At 42.9% G+C, this 24,350-nt stretch overlaps 1 protein-coding gene across 1 annotated transcript in view; it reads left to right on the plus strand.

Annotated features, from left to right (window-relative positions):
* Positions 1-24,350, plus strand: part of LOC143806696 (serine/threonine-protein kinase D3-like) — a 133,637-nt gene that overhangs the window by 12,836 nt on the left and 96,451 nt on the right. The window contains exon 2 of the mRNA XM_077287504.1: positions 4,588-5,213. Coding sequence (XP_077143619.1) covers positions 5,064-5,213 — 150 coding nt within the window. The 5' untranslated portion in view covers positions 4,588-5,063. The remainder of the gene's footprint in view (positions 1-4,587; positions 5,214-24,350) is intronic.

Below are 24,350 nucleotides of genomic sequence, written 5' to 3' on the forward strand. Positions count from 1 at the left end.
CATTTACTAGAGAAGGAATGGAAAATATAGTTCTCCATTTATTCCATTGACAATGCTATAACCGAGTGCCTTGTGATCAAATATCTTTTTTTTCAAAGATTTTTGCACTGGTAAAAAGCACGTTGGACTTTATTATAAACCTAGAGGCACAATGGTCATAATGGGAAGCAGAAATTTCCTGTTACAGCCTCAATTATATAAGAGTTCATTCAGATATCAGTTTTCCAAATACGAGTTCTATTGGTGTTTTTTATGTAACTCTCATACTCAGGCTCGGACTGGCCGGTAGGGGAACAGGGGTATCTCCCGGTGGGCCCCCAAACCCAATCTATGGGCAGTTCTTGGCATAATTCACCTGATTCACTCTGTACTAAAAAAAAATCAGCATCTCATTATTCATTTACCATACTACCTAGTTTATTATTATTATATAAAGATGAAGGTAAATTTGTGAACGAGGGTAGTGCAATATTTGCATGCAGGTGAAAAGTTGGACCCCCAAAGTCAATGTTACTGGTGGGCCCTTAGCACCCTAGTCCGACACTGCTCATACCTATGCTTTTCTAAGGAATTAGTTCACATGTCCTTTTTTTTTCGGACTGTGTGGTCTGCAAAAAAACACGGAAACTTGTCCAATGCCATACATTTTTCACGGACTGTTTGATAGGAAAACCTGATGGTAAAACCTGACAGACGGACCAGGCTCTCATAACACCCTGATCAAAATCACTGATGAAACTTGGACCAGATTTACGCACAAGAAAGATCACTGATGTCTGAATGAGCCTTAAAAAAATGGCAAGTGGACCCTAGAAAGAAGAACATGTGCATTGTACAATTCACCAAGTTTTAAACCATATTGACTCTAAAAAACCCATTAAATGGGTTTTTCACAGAGCCATCACTTACGGGAGGTTGACGTCCTGTACATCAGTCATTTGACTCTTGTAGCCAATCACTGGCCTCAGCATTCAGGTGACTGATGATCAGCCAATCACTGGCCTCAGCATTCAGGTGACTGATGATCAGCCAATCACTGGCCTCAGCATTCAGGTGACTGATGATCAGCCAATCACTGGCCTCAGCATTCAGGTGACTGATGAGCAGCCAATCACTGGCCTCAGCATTCAGGTGACTGATGATCAGCCAATCACTGGCCTCAGCAGTCAGGTGACTGATGAGCAGCCAATCATTGGCCTCAGCATTCAGGTGACTGATGAGCAGCCAATCACTGGCCTCAGCATTCAGGTGACTGATGAGCAGCCAATCACTGGCCTCCACTTTCAGGTGACTGATAATGATCAGCCAATCACTGGCATCAGCATTCAGGTGACTGATGTATCAGTGGGAAAAGAAGAAGATGGTGAGTCACGAAGAGTTTAATTGTATATAAATGTAAAATAATGTTTTATTGTTATAGGAGTTATATAAAGCTGCATTTTATCCTTATGGTTGGCTTGTGTCTCAGTTTTCCTGGAGATTTTAGCTGAAGGCTGTCCCCGGGGATTAGGGAGATCAGTCTACTAGGGAAACCATTACATGGCATAGGGACACAGCAGGAGTCAGGATAAAATATAGTTAAATGCTTGGGATTAGCCCACACTTTGGGAGGGGTTAGATCAGATAAGAAGGGGAAACACTTCCTGCTTCAGGTGTTCAGTCAAGGTCAGAGGAGTGGAGTGAGGAAGTCCAAGACAGTGACAGGTTCAAGGTTTAGTGGTGCTTTAGTGGTGAAGGGCCTTATCAGCTTCAAGTCTTCCACACAGCGTGGGGTTACATCTGAAGTTTCGCAGAGATCCTGGGGTGGTCCAGGACCTAGGACCCCTAAAAGGCATCAGATTTCATGGCTCTTTCTTCAGTAAGTGGAAGAGGTCAGTTGGGTCATAGCGAGAGGGAAAGATGGTGGGCCTCAGAGAGGCTGTACTGCCAGATAGAAACCTCCAGGTACCAACAGGGGGTCTGTTGAGGTGGAGGTAGGCCGGGCAGAGCGGAGGTGAGATCGAATAGTGCACTAGGCAATATGGAACATCAATCAAAGGGGACTTTGTCTCATACTGTATTCCGCAGCCGAATGTATCCGAATTGCACAATAAATCAAACATGTTGAAGCGGACAAATTGACTCCCAGCGTGTGTGTTACTGGTACTGGTCCCATGGACGGAGAGGTATCAAGGACTCCAGAACGTCGAATGAGTACAGAATGCATCCTACAGCACAACACACTGTTAGAAAACTGGTTTAAGGGCGAAGAGAACTCAGTTCCGGCCCACAGCAACCGGCCCTGTGCCTTCCTTCATCCCTTCCGGTGGAGCAGCAGGCGATTGGAGCAGAAAGTAACATTTATTTTTTTTAATTTTAGAACAATTCCCTTCCCTTTGGCAAATTATGTAAAGTTATATATGATTTTGGTTTTTTTTATAAGGAGAAACTAGTGTGTAAGGATACAAATACAACATGAAATACATAGTAAAATGAAAGATAGAAAATCAGATCACCTCAATTGCAAATTGTCTCCCGCCGGTGCATGGAAGCATCACATTGCTTAAGGATCCACATCATAAATTGTAAAAGATTCTACATTTCACTAAATCAGATCAACATGTGTCCAATGTTAAAGGGGCACTTCATAGACAATGCAACAACCAATACTATATATCATGCATGTAGGACAAGGAAGAGATCCCACAAGATGTACAGTACATAAAATAGTAATTTTATTAATCAAGATTTTAAAAGGAATACATAAAAAAGCAGAAATTTCATTATAGGGGACTATATGAAAAGGAATGGGCACAACAGTAAGAGCAGTACATGGAAGGATGTACCAGAGAGGTACTAGTCCAGTGATAGCCTATAATAAGTGTACATCTAAGATGTTAGTCAATACCCATGGGTATAATGAAAACTGCTGACAATTAGGCCCCTCCAAATAAAGTTATGGTACCACAGGATCAAAAATAGATAAATGTAACAACTAAAGTAATATGGAAATCAAAATCAAGGTTAAAATGCTATGACCCCGAATATGGTAAGACAGGAGCTGACCACATAGACAATAGTTAGCCGACCCAAAACCCCCATCAATCCAAAGAGGTTGGTCCAACCTCTTACATAAGCAACGCGAATGCCATAAACAGAGGTAATTACCTGTGAACAATAGTGCTCCTGGCATCCCCTCACCCCGACGCGCATTTCGCCGCCAGCTTCGATTGGCCACATGACAGCAAATATGTAATATGTAAACTTCCGGCTACATTCAGACTAGACTGTTTCCAGCCCCATCTAGTCGAGAATGTGGCCAGGAGTTTGCATATTGCATACTTGCTGTCACATGACCACCCATTTCCATCCCCGGCACTGAAGAATCCTCGCAGTGTGCGCAATGTGAGGATTCAAAAGTTTGCAGTCACATAGAGTGACTACAGACTAGTAACTTAAGACTGGACAGCCCCTTTAATTACCATACAGAAGCAGCAGTATTGAGGACATTATGTAGCAGTAGTGATAGGTATAGGTATCAATCCAGCTCTAGGGTGAGGTAAAAGACTTGTTAGAAAGCTCAATAGCATCTTTGGGTGTCTTCTTCTACATTTTTTCTCACTTCTCCTCTCTGCATAGAGGATAATTAGATGAGTAACCTGACATCTCTCTGTGCTGGCAGTGGCTGCTCAACACAAGATGGAATTTAGTTGTTTTTTATTTTTAGAGTGCATGGTGAGTTCAGGAGGAAACGTTGTAATCTATCTTATTGGAAAATTCTGTAATAAATAGAAATTTAATACAGTAGAATAAAGAAATAATATTATAGAATAATATATAGAAACTTTATAACAAATCTAAGTGTAATATATAGAAACTGTATAGAATAAAGAAATAATAGGTATATAGGAACTGTAATATATCTTACTGGAAAATTCTGCAATATATAGAAACTTTATAAAATAAAGAAATAATATTATAATTAGTGAGAAACTATGTAACATATCTTACGGTAATGTATAGAAACTTTATAGAATAAAGAAATAATATTTTAAATAATATCTAGAAACTTTGTAACATATCTTAGTGTAATATATAGAAACTGTATAGAATAAAGAAATAATATATAGAAACTGTAATATATCTTACTGGAAAATTCTTTAATATATAGAAACTTTATAAAATAAAGAAATAATATTATAAATACTAATGTATATAGAAACTTTGTAATATATATTTCTGGAAAACTCTGCTTTTTTTTCTCCACTTATGAGCCTCTTCTTAGTAGCTCCTAAGCGGAGAAAGAAGCAGAATTTTCCAGTATGATATAGTATATTTATGCAAAGTTTGTTGAAAGAACAGTTCTCTTTTAAAGGGAGACTGTCAGCACAAATGACTGTGTAAACCAACACAGCTGCTCGGTGCGCTCAGGTCATTGCACCTTCTCCCATATCTGTTTTCCCAAACTTTTCCCAAAAAGAAATGACAAATATTACAGTTTTCACGAGGCTAAAGTCTGGTCACTGACTGTATTCTTTCCTCCATGCTGCTGTTCCTTTCATGATCCTGCCGATAATTAATATCCAGCTCGTTTTCTTTGTTGTACAGAAAGAAGGCTGAAACAAAAATCAAGTGACAACTACTTAACCGCGCTCTTTAATGCTGGAAATCTTACCCCGCTAACATCAACACTGGACGTGTTAATCTTTTGAAAGCCTTAAAGAAAAATGAGTAATGCGTGTTTGGATTTCTTGGGACTTCCTGGAAAGGTCTCAAGTTAAACATCAGAGGAGAACATCACAGTGAAACTATTATTTGCCGGATTGCTTTGATTTTTCTAACTATTGGATTACCAGTCGGTATATTTCTACATTCCGTATGTTTACTTCTTCATATTCGGGTCAAGAAACACAGGATTTCTGTTACGGATTTTTGGATTATTATCAACCAGAAGTGAGAGATGGGTTATTATAATGTGCGAGTTGCTGGTCGATAAATGTTTCCTTCCATTTGTGGGGTAAAAGGAACGGAATACCCGTCTTATAAGTTAGTATAACTTGGTGCCAGTTCAGTATTCTAAGTAGATGTTCACAATGACTTTGGATAAAGTTTCTCAGGGGAAAACAACAGTGCGGCTCCAGATAGGTCTATGTCGTGAGGCTTATCATCTACACCCAAGTGAGACCAACTATGTCACGCTGAAGAGACTTGCCATGGACCTCGTAGAAAAGAAGGTAGGTGCCTTATATCATTGTTAAAGTGGCTTTCTGAGACCTGTCTGTTCTCCCCGACGCTGATCTCAGCAGGCACCGAGCGTTCACAGACCACTCCTGCTGGCGATTCGGCAGCTTCCATTGATATCGTATCGACAGAGCCCTGGCTTCTTATCCACTCTGCTCAGATAACGGGCTGTGACTGCCAACGTCATGCTGATTTACACCCGGCTCCCTGCTGCCTAACTGCGGGGAACCAGCAGTCAATAAGCATGACGTTGGCAGTTACGCCCTGTCAAGAAGAGGAAGAGCTGCACTGTTGATGTGAAGCAGCAGAATCACCGGCAAGAGCGGTCTGTGATAACTCCGGGCCAGCAACAGGTAGAACAGGCAGCTAGTTTTTAGGCCTATAGTAAAAAAAAATAAAATAGTCCAGGTTAGGTAATAATAAATGGCAGTCAATAAAATTAATTGTAGTCCATATAAAACATAGACAGATCCTTGCAAAGTGGGAGTGGGAGCCCATTAAAGGGAATATGTCACCTACTTTTTATAACCCCATCTGAGAGCAGCATGATGTAGGGCCAGAGACCCTGATTCCAGTGATGTGTCACTAACTAGGCTGCTTGGTGCAGTTTTGAGGAAATCACTGTTTTATCTGCAGCAAATGTACCAGTTCTCTGCATGCTGAGCTCTGTATTACCCCACTCACACCACTGATTGGCTGCTTTCTATGTATACTGTGCATATCTACACTGTGTTCCAAATTATTATGCACAAGGAGTTTAGGAGTGATAAGGTTAGAATTTTTTTGTTTGTCATTTAAACTCATTCATGTTGATGTGTGTCAGGGCTCTTTATATCACTGAAAGCAATTGCAGATACTTGTGCACATTAGTTTGGCAGGTGTGTCCAAATAAAGGCAAGACTACTTAAGAAGGCTGTTCCACATTATTAAGCAGCCTACATTTTTTGCCAAAATGGGAAAGAAAAAGGATGTGTCGGCTGCTGAGGAGCAACAAATTGTGGAGTATTTAGGTCAAGGCATGACTACAATCAACATTGCCAAGGCACTTCATCGTGATCATCACACAATCAAGAAGTATGTAGCTGATTCCCAGCACACACGTGTGCGTGCTGATAAGGAAAAATTGAGGACTCTTTCCAACAGGCAATTGCATAAGGTTAAAAGAGCAGCTGCAAAAATGCCTTGTCATAGCAGCAGACAAGTTTTTGAAGCTGCTGGTGCCTCCAACGTCCCCAGAACAACAAGATGCAGGGTCCTTCAGAGGTTTGCAGCTGTGCGTAAGCCATCCTGTCGACCACCTCTATCCACTGCACACAAGCAGAAACAGCCCCAGTGGGCCAAACGATACATGAAGACTGACTTCCAAACGGTTTTGTTCACCGATGAGTGCCGTGCAACTCTCGATGGTCCAGATGGATGGAGTGGAGGATGGACACCCCATGAAAACACGGCTAAGGCGCCAACAAGGAGGAGGTGGAGTAATGTTTTGGGCTGGAATCATGGGGAGAGAGATTGTCGGCCCCTTTATGATCCCTGAAGGGGTAAAGATGAACTCCATAATCTATGTGGAGTTTCTAAAACAACACTTCCTGCCATGGTTCAAGAAGAAGAACCGTGCTTTCCGCAGCAAGATCATTTTCATGCATGATAATGCACCGTCTCATGCTGCAAAAAACACATCTGCATCTCTGGCTGCTATGGGCATAAAAGAGGACAAACTTATGGTGTGGCCACCATCTTCCCCTGACCTCAACCCCATTGAGAACCTCTGGAGCATCATCAAAAGGAGTGTCTATGATGGCGGGAGGCAGTTCACATCTAAGCAACAGCTCTGGGAGGGTTTTCTGTCCACATGCAAAACAATTGAAGCAGAAACCATCCAAAAACTGACAAATTCAAGGGGCGAGAGAGTTCAGAAGCTTCTTTCGAACAAGGGGTCCTGTGTGCAAATGTAACATCACCTAGAATAAAGTTTTCACTTTGCAATTATAAGAGAATAGTAGATGACAGGAAAATAACAATGACTGCAACTCAGATAGGTAATTTAGAGAAAATATGAGGAAATATTATTTGCATAATAATTTGGAACACAGTGTAGAGAGCTGACAATCAGTGGTGGGGTGTGGTTGGACTAGGAGGCACGATACACCTAGTCCTCCAGTGATAATATCCTGCTGATAAAATACTGATTTTATTAACACACAGCCTTTTAAGTGACACATCACTGGAATCAGAGTCTCTACATCATGCTGCTCTCAGATGACATAACAAATAACCTGCTGTCAGATTCCCTTTAAGTCAGGCCAATCTTTCTGACTACCTTCCCACATCCAATATTAGGATGACCATAAGCTTATAAGTCTGTAACATTAGCCCTGCCGCTGGTTCCGACATAGTTGTTCGACATGTGAAACGGACCTTAAAGGGGAGTATCTATAATAGTCTTATACGGGCATATGGACAACCCCTTTTACAAGCTTGGTATTAAAGGCCTGAAGTTATACGTGAGAGTCTGATGGTAACATGTCCAAATCGCCATCTACAACAATATCTACTGGTGAACTTGCATAGTTGTGGCTACGCGTGTATGTGACCACATCAAAGTAATAACCACAAAGACCGGAAATGAGCATTCATCCCCCGGGGTATGCAAACATGCAATATTAACATTGCCAGGATGGAAAAGTTGGCAGAGAAACGGTTCTTTCTCTAAGGCATTGTGCAGATGGCGCAATCACCGTCCTCTGTATTTATAGCCACGGACGGGATCGCATTCTGTGGTGTGACAGCAGGAAAGCTTTTCCCAAATTCATGTGTCCCTCAAAAAGTGAATTTTGTCCATATGAGGCCATTTGACATTTAGTTATTCCCCTATATAAGATATATCATGGCTTGTGCCCTGTGGATGAAGGTGAGACAGAGATATGGACCAGTGAGGTCTAAGTGTATGGAGATCTCAAAAGACAAATAAATGTAGTACCTGATGGGCAGCATGGTGGCTCAGTGGTTAGCACTGTATATGGTGGCTCAGTGGTTAGCACTCTATGGTGGCTCAGTGGTTTGTCCTGTATAATGGCTCAGTGGTTAGCACTATATGGTGGATAAGTGGTTAGCATTCCATATGCTGGCTCAGTGGTTAGCACTGTATGGTGGCTCAGGTGGTTAGTACTGTATATGGTGGCTGTGATTAGCACTGCAGCCATGCAGCACTAGGGTCCTGGGTTCAAATCTCGCCAAGGACAACATCTGCAAGGAATTTTGTATGTTCTCCCCGTGTTTGCGTTGGTTTCCTCTGGGTTCTCCCGTTTCCTCCCACATTCCAAAGACATACTGATAGGGAATCTAGATTGTGAGCCTCAATGGGGACAACGAAGTAAAGCGCTGTGGAAAAGGATAATAATAATAATAACGCATAATGCCGGGTGCAAAAAATGCAACAAATGACCAAGATAAATGTTCATCCAGTCCAAATGTATCCTGACTGTAAGGAGATGTGCACACAGTCAGTATTTGCAGCCCAGAAATCTGCTGCAAATACTGACATGTTGGCAGGAAAATATGCAGCATAAAATACATGTGTTTTTTAATGCATTTTTAACACTTTTTTTTTACATGTGTTTTTTGACCCATTTTCCCCACTCATTTGTATGGAGGAAATCTGCAGCAAAAATGCTGAAAGAATTGACCTCTTGCAAGGAAAAATAAGCAACGTGCGCATGAGACTGCAGGGATCTCATTCATTTTGCTGGTGCTATGAAAAATCTTCAGGTTTTGTGACAAACTTGGGCATTAAAAACACAACATAAAAAGTGATAAAACCGCAAAGTGTGCATAGACCCTAAGGGTACCGTCTCACAATGGCACTTTGGTCGCTACGACGGCACGATCCGTGACGCTCCAGCGTCGCTCCAATATCGCTCCAGCGTCGTAGACAGCGGTCACACGTTGCAATGCACGACGCTGGAGCGATAATTTAATGACGTATTTGCGATGTAGAAGCCGTTGGTTACTGTGCGCACATCGTATACAACCTTTTTTACACGATGCAATCATGCCGCCACAGTGGGACACTTGACGACGAAAGAAAGTTTCAAACGATCTGCTACGACGTACGATTCTCAGCGGGGTCCCTGATCGCAGTAGCGTGTCAGACACAGCGATATCGTATGGATATCGCTGGAACGTCACGGATCGTGTCGTCGTAGCGACCAAAGTGCCACTGTGAGACAGTACCCTAAAAGGTCATAAGAGGCTCTTCTGCCCCTACCCAAAAAGTATTGTAAAAGGCTCTTGGAAGATTTGAGGCTTCCATGAAGATTTGGACACCAAAGATTATTCTATTGTCAGGTCACTATCATTTTATGATGAAATAGATGAAGAAATTCCATCTTCTGCCCCAGTCGTCCCATGGTCACAAAATGCCCTGCCTGATACAGTGTCCTGTATTAAATGCAGGAAAGAGCAAGCAGTCGCGTTCCCCTAAAAACTGCTCTGACGTGAACCCTGTCACCTTATCAACAGGTAGAACCTTTGTTATTACTTGTGCAACTTGTGAAAGTTCTTTACCGTATTCATGAGGCCGAATGTGAGATAAGTGACGGTGACCTCACTAGCTATAATAACTCCATGAGTCAATGGTAATCATGAAGACGAGTCTACAAGATAGAACAATGGCGGGGATCCTGAACGTGTTCATAATTGATAGGTGCTGAAACACATGTGCATTCATATCATAGAATCCTAGAATGGTTGATTTGGAAGGGACCTCCAGGGCATCAAGTCCAACCCCCTGCTCAGTGCAAGATTCACTAAACCATCTCAGACAGATGTCTGTCAAGTCTCTGTTTGAAGACTTCCATTGAAGGAGAACTCGCCACCTCTCGTGGCTGCCTGTTCCACTCATTGATTACCCTCACTGTCAAAAAGTTTTTTTCTAATATCTAATCTGTATCTTCTCCCTTTTAGTTTCACTCCATTGTTTCTCGTGTTTCCATGTGCAAATGAGAATAAGGATGATCCCTGTTGTGAATTCTGTTCTCGAACTCCCTCCTGTGGTTATGAATGGTACTTCGGCGAGTTCTGTCCATGGACTCCCTCTGGTGGCTGTGAGTTGAGCTGCTGGTTCTGAGGTTCTTTCTTCAGCTGACCTCGTTTAGTCCTAGGCTGGCTGCTCTATTTAACTCCACTCAGATCGTTACTTGATGCCAGCTGTCAATGTCCTAGTACTGGTTCAGTTCTCTTGGATTTTTCAGATGACCTGTCTACTCCAGCAAAAGCTAAGTCCCTGCTAGCTTATTTGTTTACCACTGTTTTCTTGTCCAGCTTGCTATCATGATTTTGCCTTGCTAGTTGGAAGCTCTGGGATGCAGAGTGGCACCTCCGCACCGTGAGTCGGTGCGGGGGTCTCTTTTGCACACTCTGCGTGGTCTTTTGGTAGTTTTTTATGCTGACCGCAAAGATACCTTTTCTATCCTCAGTCTGTTTAGTTAAGTCTGGCCTCCTTTGCTGAAACCTATTTCATTCCTGTGTTTGTGACTTCCATCTTAACTCACAGTCAATATATGTGGGGGGCTGCCTGTTTCTTTGGGGAATTTCTCTGAGGCAAGGTAGGCTTTATTTTCTATCTTTAGGGGTAGTTAGCTCTTAGGCTGTGAAGAGGCGTCTAGGCAGAGTCAGGTACGCTCCACGGCTATTTCTAGTTGTTGTGATAGGATTAGGGGTTGCGGTCAGCAGAGCTCCCACTTCCCAGAGCTTGTCCTGTATTACTAGTTTGCTCATCAGGTCATTCCTAGTGCTCCTAACCACCAGGTCATCATAACAGATCCCTCTACACTGTGACATCCCTTCAGATATTTGTAGGCATCTATTAAGTCTCCTCTTAGCCTTTTTTTTTGCAAGATAAACATTCCCAGAACCGTTTAACCGTTCCTCGTAGGACATACTTTGCAGTCTGCTCACCATCCTGGTAGTTCTTTTCTGGACTCGCTCCAGTTTTCAATGTTTCTTGTAAAATGTGTTGCCCAGAACTGGACACATTATTCCATATGAGGCCTGACCAAAGAGGAGTAGAGGGGGATAATTACTTCACGTGATCTAGACTCTTTGTTATAGTTTTAGAACAATTAGGGATGAGAGAATCTTTTGAAATTCAAATTCGCTTTGTCAAACATTTTCCCCATAATTCAATTTGACAAAATGTAAAGCCTTCAATTGGCCTGAAAACTAATGTGTAACACTCTGAGGTTCCCTGGGACTGCTCTGAACACTTTCCAAGCTCTTTAATGCCAACACACTCAGTAATTTCAAAGTGACCTCATAATACAGATGGTATCTTTAATGTTTATTTAGTGTTGTAAAGTGTTTTTATACTTATATTGCTAAACTGTGAGCTGTGACGTCCTCTCACTATCCAGATTCACTGCAAAGTGGCTGCTGCATTCCCTGCCTTTGCTTTTATACAGGCTCCGATGGTCCCGAATGATTGGCTGTGCTATCACATGTGATTTGATAGCTGCAAGGCACTAAGCACAAGACTGCCTGGCCGCTCCTGCTGTCACCTGAGTCTTCCCTGGTTTATGCAACCTTCTGCTTTTTGTAAATTGGCTGTTAACATTCTTTTTGCTATTCGCGCAAATCGTATCGCAAACTGTTCAAATTCACTCGGTCCAACAAACTTCCTAAAATTTTAAATTAATTCAATTTCCATCTCTAATAATTAAATGGTGATGTTGTGGAACTGAAATGTATATTTACTCAGTATTATGGTTGTATGCAGTCACCCATTTCTTCAATCCCCCTGTCCCCTCTTTTTACTAACCAAAAGCATGCAATTGGAAGTGGCTGACAGTCATTGGACTGTACGGTCGGCCAGACCCACCATAAATATTTACAAACTTGCAGAGGTATCTATTGTCACATACCACAGGTAGAAGAAGAAAAAAATTAAAGGCAATGTGTCATGCTGAAAATGGTCTCTGACCTGCAGACAGGATGTTATAGGGCAGGAGAAGCTGATCAGACTGATAGACATGTCTATGCAAAAAGTTTTAGTAAAGTTTGTATTTTATTCAATAAAATCCCCAGTGTTTGTATGTAAATGAGTCCTGGGGGCCGTTCTGTTCAGTGAGTGACAGTCTTTCCTGTACTGTAGATGCAGAGCTAGCTGTAGGACCGCCTACTGGACTCATCTACAAACAGACTCTTGGGATTTCAAGGAATATTATACAAGTTACACTGAATGTTTTCCCACATAGTGAGAGGTAATCCCTCCCCATGCCCCTTTACTGTCATCCTATTGACACACATTGCAGATCAGATTGTCAGTTAAAGGGCAGGAGTAGTGATTACAGCCACCAAATTGTATAGGAAGCATTGACTGTAATACCTCCCTGCACCATTCCGATGCCTGGAAATGAGCGGCTGCAGGGAAGATATTACTTAATTTTCTCCCTGTAGTCTCTCTTCCAGTTTGTCCCACAGCCATAACTTTGTTATTTATCTGTCCACATAGGCATATGAGGGCTTGGTTTTTTTCGGGACGAGTTGTACTTTTGAATGTCTCCATTTATTTTACCATAAAGTGAACTGGAACATGGGGAAAAAAATCCAAGTGGGGAGAAATTGTGAAAAAAAAAAATTCCGACATTGATTTTTTGATGGGGAATTGTTTGTAGTGTGAACATTTTGTGTTAAAAATTACCTAGCAATATGATTCTCCTCATCAGTATGACTACGATGATACCAAAAATGTCCAGTTTTTTTATTCTTTTAATGTTGGAAAAAAACATAACTTTAAAAAAAAAATTTTTTGTTGTGTGGCCGTATTCTGAGACCTGTAAATTTTCATTTTGCAGTTGATGGATCAGTGTGAGACTTATTTTTTTGCAGGGAAAGAAAATATTTTATTTATTATTGATGCCGTTTTGGGATAGATAAAATGTTTTGATGGCTTGTAAAAAAATTTTTTTACTATTGCAGCGAACAAAAAAAAACATAATTTTCGTGCTATTGAATGTTTTTGTTTACAGTTTTTACCGATCTGGTTAATTATTTCTATATTTTGATAGATTGGACTTTTCTGAATGCGGCGATACCAAATATGTGTATTCAAAAAAAATTATATATTTTTAATAGGGGAAAAGGAAGATAATTTAAACTTTTATGGTTTTTTAATTTATTTATTTTTTTCATATTTTTAAAATGAGAAAAGAAACTAAAAGACAATAGCGCAAAACAGGGTCTTACCTGGCTAGTGGATGGAAGAACAGGAGGTGCAGGGATGTGGGACCACAACACCATACAACACTCAGTAAAACGGCTGCTTCAGATCCAAGGATACAGAAAAGAAAGTGATAAAAATGGAGAATGGATCTTTTTCTGCACCAATATGATGAAAAAAGGAATGCAGGAGGTGATGTGTATTCTCCATTTTTATCCCCTTTTTCATACTTTTTTCACTTTTCACTATTGTTAATTGTCCCCTTAGGGGACTTGAAGCTGTGATTGTCTGATCGCTTGTGCTCACTACGGCAATACCACATTGCAGCTTAAAAATCACTGTCTTGTTTGAAGCCCGGCCACAACTTGTTAATGTCAAGCATGGAGGTCTTCAACAGACCCCCCCAGCTTTCATAGCAACCTATTGACGACCCGCGATTACGTCAAGGGTGCGCTGATGGAATGACAGCAGTATTTAACAGATTAACAATTGTTAGGGGCAGGTCCTGGTTGTAATACACCTGCTGACACCCCGTGACCCCTCTCCATATATTCGCTCCCGACTTGCGCCAAACATGTACGGTGGGTGTCGTGATGGGGTAAAAAGGATATCTATCTATAGATTACCTCTATTTCTGGATATTACCATTTTTTTAGCTGACATGTTCCATTTAAGGGAAAATAATTGTGGCTATAAAATTTTGAACTGTTAATGTGTCGTCGCCACATAATGTGGGACATTCTGAGATGTTGTGCCTGCTCCAAATTACATTGTAAAATTCAAATACGTGCACGGAAGAGCCACGCTGATGCACTGAGCATCAATGCAGATCTCTCTTTATTACATCATTCGGTCAGTCTTTATATAGGTTATTAGTATTCATACATTGTAACTATATAATTGGCTCAGCTTATCTCTAAATATGTTATGACATTAGCATATATACTTCTAATTGGCTACATTAACATTATTGACACCCGATTTATGTCTAGGTGTTGTAAGTTTTATTTTCTCTGTTATCTCTATGTCTTTACACAATGACATTCCTGAGACCCCCTCATCGGATCATAGTCTCCATCTTGCAAGGAAAGAGATGCATGTATGAAGAAGCCAAGATGGAGTCAAGATAGATAAATATAAATCTAAAAAATACTAGAAAAGTGGAGAAATCTACGTCAGGTTGCGTCTGTGTTGTGCTTGCTGAGATACATATTGAGAATCGTGTCTGCTTTGTAAACTATATTGCCAGTTTGGAAGAAGTCGGAATTTTTCTTTGACTTTTTATTTGAAGGTACACACATTTCTCACATTTCTGTGTGTTTTGGACAGATACTTCTTCTATATTTAAAACCACAGAGAGCGCTGCTTAGGTTTCCTGCAGTTTGGTTTGAGTTCACAGAATTTCTAAAAAAAAAAGAAAAATATTCTCCGGCATGCAACTGACAAGGGGGCTGCAAAGTAAATGTCCCCGGTATTCAATAACCAGGACATTGACAAGGCAGAACATTCATGTCACATTTATGTTGTATTCTATCACATGCACATGTTTTGGGGTAGTGAGCTGTAATAAGGTACCCATGAAGGTGCTTAGGGATTTTACTTGTGCCTCTATTTGCCCCTAATATAGAGTTTTCTTCTATAAGGTTTAATATAATTTTGATAAAATACAAACAAAAAAAATAATAAATAATGACACGTTCTGTTCTTGTATCATTGGAGTTTTACTTATGGCTCTGTACACACTAGACGTTTTTTCAGCATTTTTTTTTCTGCAGCCAAACCTAATCTCTTGGCAGGAAAAAAGCATGTTTTCCTTGTTTTGATGACTTTTTTGTGCATTTTTGCTGCAGTTTCGGTATGCGAGATTGGTCTCTTGTGCATGCTGATAAAGTTTAGTGTAGAAAAAAAGTCCTACTCTAAAGAATCAGGTTTTAGCACATAAAAGGCATTTTGGTGCGTTTTTTCAGTGATTTTTCACCACCCATTGCTTTCAATGACGCTGAAAAAAAACACTGAAAGAAGTGACATGCTCCATTGTGCAAAAAAACATGCAAAGCACAAAATACCGATGACAAAAAAACAAGGTGCGTGCATGAGATTTCTGAAAACTCATAGACTTTGTTGGTACTGTAAAACGCAGCTGAAAATTTGCATTGAAAAAAGCATCAAAAAACGTTGCAACAACGCCTAGTGTGAACTTAGCCTTAAAGGGAAACTTGTGAGGTCCTCCATGCCCTCCAACCCAGCCACATTCACCCTGCCTAACCAACCCTGTGTTATTATTGTTATTTATTATTATTATAGCGCCATTTATTCCATGGCGCTTTACATGTGAGGGAGGGTATACGTAATAAAAAACTGTATAACATTATGGTAAATTTAGGTTGCTTTTTTATATAAAAATTTCAGAAATTTGACAAATTTCCCAAAATTTGCAATTCTCAAACTTTGAATGATTATTTGTTTAATCCAGATAGTTATAAACACACAATATAGTTCATAAAAATGGTTTCCCTCGTGTCCGCCTTACATCAGCACCATCCTGTAAAATGTTCTTTTATTTAGTTAGGATGTTAGAAGCTTTCAAAATGTACTAGTAATTTTTCGTTATTTTTCAAGGACATTTACTAAACTTTTTTTTTTTATGGACCATGCAATTGATGTAGATGAATTAAACAGAAAAAAAAGAAAAAGAAAAAAACAATTTCTTAGATCTTACACTGGGAAATTATCATTAGGAAAACACCCAGCATAATGAACTTTAAACTTTGAACCCTCTGCTCAAACAAGTCACATCAAAGAACTCCCGAGTCCAGGATCACAGTCTGTCACACATAAGAAGGACTGGTGTTGTTAATTCCTCCGGTACATGTACCTCAGAGTGATCTAAGGAAGTGACCCCTAGAATAAGTTCCTTAGCCCCTATGTTCATCCTTTTGATGCCCCCTGAAGTATTCCCTTTTTAAAGAAATTGCAAATTGTGACTTGATAAACAAAACTCACTAGATATATATCTTTCCTGTATCAAAATAGATTGTTTTGGAAACTTTCTCCAACGCTTTATTCATACTGAATTCGCCATGCACAATTGTTTTGACTTTTTGGTAACTCGAATCAACCAATCAGAGCTCAGCTTTCAGTTTTTTTAAATTGATTTAGAAAAAAAGTAAAAGTTGCACTAAAAATAACCCCCTTCTGTTTTACGATAAACATATGATGCAACTCTGGAGACTACAGATAAAGGATCATGCCGAGCTTGTTTGACAATCCTCTCCAAACTGTAGAATTTTAGCTTAGGTTATATAGGTTAAAAAAGTTGCATAAATTCATCAAATTCAACTTTTCGTGACCAATTCTACATTTTTACTGCTAGATTATAATCTAAGCATTTGTTAAAGGGCCACTGTCACCCCCCCCAGCCGTTATAAACTAAAAGAGCCACCTTGTGCAGCAGTAATGCTGCAGTCTAACAAGGTGGCTCTTTTAGTTTTTGATTCATTTATTACCTCAATAAAGCGTTTTAAAAATTGGCCACAAATACCAGATATTGTACCTGGAGGCGGTCCGAATCGTCCTCTATCAATCTCCCAACTGCCGTCACTCTTCTCTTCAGGGGTGATGGTCGCCGCCCCCTTCGCGCTGTTGCTTCTTAAATCCGGCGCCTGCGCTGTGCGTGCCTGCCTGGGGCAGGCGCAGTCTTCATTGTCAGTCACAGCTCAGACGCAGGGTGCCTGACTGCGCCTGTGCGGGCAGTGCGCCCACCCTGTTACTGAATCCCCGCCCCGCACTGTGTTATTCATTATGCACAGTGCGGGGCTGGCATTCCTGGGCATGCGCACTGCGCTGTTCAGGCGCTTCCCCATCTCGGACGCTCCCCCTGCTCCCCCGCATTCCGGCATTGTTATTTGCGGCTGCCTCATTACAAACGCTGGTGAGGATTAGTGTATAATGCGGCAACCTGCATCTGAGCTGTGACTGACAATGAAGACTGGTGTGACTGGGAAGTAGTGTGGGCGTCCTCCCCGACACGCGTTTCGGCGATTGTAGCCTTTCTGGGATGTGTATGCATTAGATTATATGGGCAAGCTTGCAATGGATCAACATTAATATTTGTATACTACTTACTTGCACCTTTGCTGCCATTTTTGTGGGCCTCCTGTTCTGGACATGTGCGAGCGGATGTTTTCTTTCCCCCTCTCCTCCTGTTGTTATTTGTAATTTATTATTCTAATAAAATTTACATTTGATATCTTTATTATGGGAATTTTTTGTTGTAGTTTTTTCTTCGTTTGATATGGCTTTTGCGACATTCTTAGTTATGTCCATATATATCGCAGTATTTTAATATTCAACTTTATGTTATTGCTACTGTGATGTTTTCTTTCATGAGGTGTTCTAAACAGTGCACGGACTGTCAAGATTCTCTGGTGCCAGCGCCATGAGCGGGGGAGTGCATGACGGCAAATATGTGATTTGCATACATGCGGTCACGTCCCAACTAGAAATGCACGGCTTCGCTCAATACAAGTGAATTGAGTAAGGCTGGAATGTCTAGTCGGAATGTGGTCGAAGTATTCAAAATGCTTACTTGCAGTCACATGACCCCCCCCCACTCTCGCCGGCAAGAGAGAATCCTGACAGTGCGCTCTGTGCATGCTGTGAGGATTCTCAAGTCTGCAGTCACATAGAGTGACTGACGACTTGTTCCCAAAGTCTGAACAACCCCTTTAAAATGTGGCTTTTTAATAGATTTTTAAAGTGGTAAATTCAAATTCGCCTTTTTCACAGTTTTTTCCCAAGAATTTCATTTTGCAGAAAAGTTATTCCAGTCCTTGTGATAAACTCAGCTCTAATGCATTTCTGGTTAACTCTGCTATGTTATGCTTTGAAATTTGTGAACAAACCCAGCTCTGCTACATCATTGGGTAACTCTACTACATAACTGGGTAGCTCTGCAATACCACTGGCCAGTTTCTGCCTTGGACATTGTCACAAACCCATCTCTTCTCTATCACTGAACTAACTCTGTTGAACCTCTGCAAATGTAAGGGTTAATCACAGTTTACTTTATTGTTGAAGAGTTGTGATGAAATATATGATCTGGCCAGTAGACGGCAGCGGCAAGAGGCCGGAGTTGAGCGCTAGGGTTTTTGGCGGTTGGGAGAGTCTGGGTGGAAGTGAAGCTGTGGATCCATGGAAAAAGTCTGGATAGGGCGGTGCAACTCTGGATCTGTTGTTGGTGACTCTGGAACACGTTGTTTGGCTTGTCATGAGACGAATTGGGTAGGTCAACCAAGTATACAGCATCTTGAGCTAGACCATGTTAGACATTATCTCTAAGGACTTAAGGAAGCCATGTGTTGAAAAGATCTACAGTACGTTCCCTAACAGCTTCAAGACTGTTTCTGTCACTAAGGACTTAGGAAAGTCCTGTGTTGAAGAGATCGGCATTCCCTAAGAGCTTCAAGACCGCGTTTCTATTGCTAAGGACTTAGGGAAACTCTGCATTGGAGAGATCAGCATTCCCTATGGGCTTCAAGATGGTGTTTATGATTATTCGGGACTCAGCCAAGCAAGGAAGCTTTTACTACAGTTTCATGATGTACCAGTACCATCTTACATCTGAATACATATGCACATATATAAATAGCCTTATAGAAGTCCAGTTACTTTGGAGAAAAGGCATCTTCTGTAAGAGAGACTTCGAAAACCGCTCCGAGTAGGCAATTATTAACATGTTGGCAGAGGTGTATCTAGGGTTTCTGGCACCCGGGGCAAGAATTCAGTCTGGCATGCCCCCCCCCCCCCCCCCCCCCAGAACGTATGCGATTTTCACACTCAGTCATGTGCCCACAAGCTCCTCTCCCTAATGCTCTCAATGTTCAGTGAAAAACTGAGAGAAGAAGAAAGAGAAGCTCGGTGTCACAGGACCACAGGTATGAAAGTCGCATATGAGTGAAGAGTCCTGATCTGAAGAGCTGAATCCTGACATCGCAGCTTCTGAATTCTCACAACTAATGCACTGCACACTTTTAGGATTCTCCCTGGCCGGTGGACAGTCATGTCAACACAAGCATGTGATTTGTATACTTCTGACCACATTCTGACTAGACGTGCCCGGCCTCACTCAGTTCATTTTCATTGAGTGAGGCCACACATGTCTAGTCAGCACGTGACCGCATGTATGTAAATCGCCGGCACGAGAGAATCCTGACAGCATGCAGGGCGCACTGTGAGAAGTCAGAAGTCTGCAGTCACAAAGAATGACTGCAGACTCATCACAAACCTGGACATCCCCTTTAATGCTCCTAACATAAATAAAAACATGAGAGTTAGTCAGTATCACAAATAACATTTACATCCAGGTACCTGATAGATGATGTCGCCTCTGGAGTCATTCTCCTTCATTTCTTCATCTTGTCCAGACCCCATGAGTTTTCTCATCCACAGCCGTCTCTGCAGACTTCCATCTTCTCCGCTCTTTTGCAGAAAATCTGCACATGACGCCCTTAAAGATACAAGTGTCATTAAAATGCTCCTGAATAAAAAATTGCCCCTCACTATATTGTCTGCATAAAATATGACCCCCACACTGTCCCTCTTATGGTACATGCTCTTTACTCTGACCTCCCCTTTCCATACCGGCCCCCATGTTCACACTGTCCTCTCATACTGTGTCCCCCATATAGGGCCCTGTATTTATACTGTACTCTCTCATCACACTCCCCCTCCTTGGTATACTGTCCCCTCCTGGATGTGCCCTTACACTGTCCCTCCATGCTACGCATGCACACATCCCAACACCCTCACTCCCCGTACTCTGTCCACATACGTTTTTCACATCGCTACTCATATTGTGTCTGCATACATTCCCCCGTTTGCTCCCCAAACTGTCTGCACCCATCCCCCATACTGTTTCCTCATACATGCCCCCCATTCCCCCATACTGTTTTCTCATACGTGCCCCCCATCTCGCCCTTTGCTCTTCATTTTGTGTCCTCAGATCTCCCCCACACATTCAATCCCCCATCTCCACTCCAATTCTCCCCACACACAATAAATCCCCCCTCCCTACTCACATTAAATCTCCCCCCACAATAAATCCCCCCATCCCCACTCACATTAAATCTCCCCCCACAATAAATCCCCACTCACATTAAATCTCCCCCCACAATAAATCCTCTCTCACATTAAATCTCCCCCCCACAATAAATCCCCCCATCTCCACTCATATTAAATATCCCCATCCAATAATATATCCCACCATCCCCACATTAAATCCCCCCCACCCCCAATCACATTAAATCCCCCCAACATTAAATCCCCCCCATAATATATGCCCCCCATCCCCATTCACATTAAATCCCCCCACAATATATCCCCCCCATTCCCACTCACATTAAATCCCCCCCTGCACCTTCGGTGTCTTCAGCTCCACAGGAGCACTTACCACCGATCTGCATCTCTCCTGCTCTGCCTCTGCTCTGCCGCACGGGTGAGTGACGTCAGCAGCATGATCACATGACCTGATCACGCTGCTGGCGTCGCTCTGACTCGGAAGTCAGAGCTTTAATTGTACTCGCATCTCAGATGCAGTACAATTGAACACTGGGAGCCGGCGCGCCGCATCTTCTCTGTGCCGGCTGTCAGCTTGACAGTCGGCACAGAAAACAGCTGACTCCCAGTGCGGGGGGCGGCAGAATGCAGCCGCCGGGGGAGACACTGCGGTCCGCCGCTTTAGGCGGCCCGACTGCGCCCCCTGCCGGCTGCGCCCGGGGCACACGCCCCGGCTGCCCTCCCTTAGATACGCCACTGCATGTTGGCACAATACTGTTGTTTTATTGATTTATGCATAGAAAGGGTCAATCATGTTGTATTTTCCTCGCATATAACTGTTAATTCTGATTAAGTGTACCTGCGTATACTCTTAGTTTATACATTGTTTACCTACCATCCTTTCCTTTCTACTATATAATTGTCTAAGGGTCACTTCCGTCTGTCTGTCCTTCTGTCTGTCTGTCTGTCACGGATATTCATTGGCCGCGGTCTCTGTCTGTCATGGAAATCCAAGTCACTGATTGGTCGTGGCCGTTTTGCCGCGACCAATCAACGACGGGCACAGTCCGGCGGCAAAATGGCTGCTCCTTACGCCCCGCAGTCAGTGCCCGGCGCCTGCTCCATACTCCCCTCCAGTCAGCGCTCACACAGGGTTAATAGCAGCGGTAACAGACCGCGTTATGCCGTGGGTAATGCACTCCGTTACCGCTGCTATTAACCATGTGTGACCAACTTTTTACTATTGATGCTGCCTATGCGGCATCAATAGTAAAAAGATCTAATGTTAAAAATAATAAAAAAAATAAAAAATAGTTATATACTCACCGTCCGTCGGCCCCTCGGATCCAGAACCGGCCTTTCCCGCTCCTCGCGACGCCCCAGTGACCGCTCCATGCATTGCGGTCTCGCGAGATGATGACGTAGCGGTCTCGCGAGACCGCTACGTCATCATCTCGCGAGACCGCAATGCACTCTTGGGACCGGAGTGCACGAGGAGCATCAGTAAACGCTTCGCCTGAATCCGGGGGCCAACGGAAGGTGAGTATATAACTATTTTTTATTTTAATTCTTTTTTTAACAGGGTTATGATGCCCACATTGCTATATACTGCGTGGGCTGTGCAATATACTATGTGGGCTGTGCAATGTAGTACGTGGGCTGTGCAATGTACTACGTGGGTTGTGCAATGTACTGCGTGGGCTGTGCAATACACTACGTGGTCTGTGCAATATACTGCTTGGGCTGTGCAATATACTGCGTGGGCTGTGCTATATACTACGTGGGCTGTGCTATATGCTGTGTGAGCTGTGCAATATACTACGTGAGCTGTGCAATATACTACGTGAGCTGTGCAATATACTACGTGGGCTGTGCAATATACTGCGTGGGCTGTGGTATATACTGCGTGGGCTGTGCAATATACTACGTGGACTGTGCTATATACTGCATGGGCTGTGCAACATACTACGGGGGCTATGCAATATACTACGTGGGCTGTGCAATATACTACGTGGGCTGTGCAATGTACTACATGGGCTGTGCAATATACTGCGTGGGCTGTGCAATATACTGCGTGGGCTGTTCAATATACTATGTGGGCTGTGCAATATACTACGTGGACTGTGCTATATACTGCATGGGCTGTGCAACATACTACGGGGGCTATGCAATATACTACGTGGGCTGTGCAATATACTACGTGGGCTGTGCAATGTACTACATGGGCTGTGCAATATACTGCGTGGGCTGTGCAATATACTGCGTGGGCTGTTCAATATACTATGTGGGCTGTGCAATATACTACGTGGGCTGTGCAATGTACTACATGGGCTGTGCAATATACTGCGTGGGCTGTGCAATATACTGCGTGGGCTGTGCAATATACTATGTGGGCTGTGCAATATACTACGTGGGCTCAGGGCCGGCGTTTGGCACAGGCAGACCAGGCAGACGCCTGGGGCCCCCACCTACAAGGGGGTCCCTGCATCTGCAACCCCTGTATGAAGTGCCCAGAGAGCGTTCAGCAGTGAATAATGCTGTGCATTGCTTTGTAGTCTCAGAGCATCTCTCCCAAACCCCCCTTGAGACCCCCTGAGTGCTGTGATTTACTCATGTGGTCTGGGCTGATTGCTGTAGGATCAGGTTTCACAGTCACATACAGCAGCTATCAGCATAGGCTCTGACCACAGTCACTGAATCACTGCTTGTAATCTGACTGTGCGACCTCCTGTCACTACTGTCTGGATGACACAAGACAGGATTATTGTCTGCTGAATCAGGGCATTTATTATATAGAAATAAATAAATTCCCACGTGAAATAATAAGGGTAAACTATACATATATAAGTACAGGTGTGCATAGGAATCAGCGTTTTTGGTGCATTTTTTTGCAGCCAAAACATGCTCTCTTGGCAGTAAAAACACTGCTTTCACAGCACCCATTTTTTAGGGTATGTGCAGAGGATCCGGAAATGGCAGCCCCTTGGATGCAGCGGACATGTGCAGTGTCCAAAGTGCTGCCATGTTTTGAGCACAGGTGATTCCGCATGTGTTCATTGATCTGTGCGGAATCACCGCGTCCTATACATTGCACGGGAGAGATTTCTCTTGTGGAGACTCGCGTCTACGGCATATAAATTGGCATGCTGCAGCCTGGACAGACGCGCCACATGTCCGTCTCCGCAGGTGAGGTGCAGGTGTCAGTGCACGCATAGTAGAGATGGAATTTCTTGAAATCCCATCCACTATACTGTAACATCTGGTCACTGCGGGTTGGACGCTGCACAAGTACACAGCAGCCGACCCGCAGCGTTTACTGATTGTGGACACATACCCTTAGAGCTTTTGCTGTTTGTTTTTTACAGTATGCATTTTGTCTACGGTACATGTTTAACCCCTTCCCGACATCTGACGTTATAGTACGTCAGATGTCGGGTCCCCTGCTTTGATGTGCGCTCCGGCGGTGAGCCCACATCAAAGTCGCGACATGTCAGCTGTTTTTTACAGCTGACATGTGCGCGCAATAGCGGTGGGTGAAATCGCGATCACCCGCCGCTATTAACTAGTTAAATGCCGCTGTCAAACGCAGACAGCGGCATTTAACTACCGCATCCAGCCGTGCGGCCGGATATGAGCGCATCGCCGACCCCCGTCACATGATCGGGGGTCGGCGATGCTTGTACATTGTAACCATAGAGGTCCTGGAGACCTCTATGGTTACTGATCGCCGGTGGCTGTGAGCGCCACCCTGTGGTCGGCGCTCACAGCACACCGGCATTTCTGCTGTGTAGCAGCGATCTTATGATCGCTGCTGCATAGCAGAGCCGATCGCGTTGTGCCTGTTTCTAGCCTCCCA

Source organism: Ranitomeya variabilis, chromosome 2, assembly GCF_051348905.1.
Source record: "Ranitomeya variabilis isolate aRanVar5 chromosome 2, aRanVar5.hap1, whole genome shotgun sequence".
NCBI lineage: Eukaryota > Metazoa > Chordata > Amphibia > Anura > Dendrobatidae > Ranitomeya > Ranitomeya variabilis.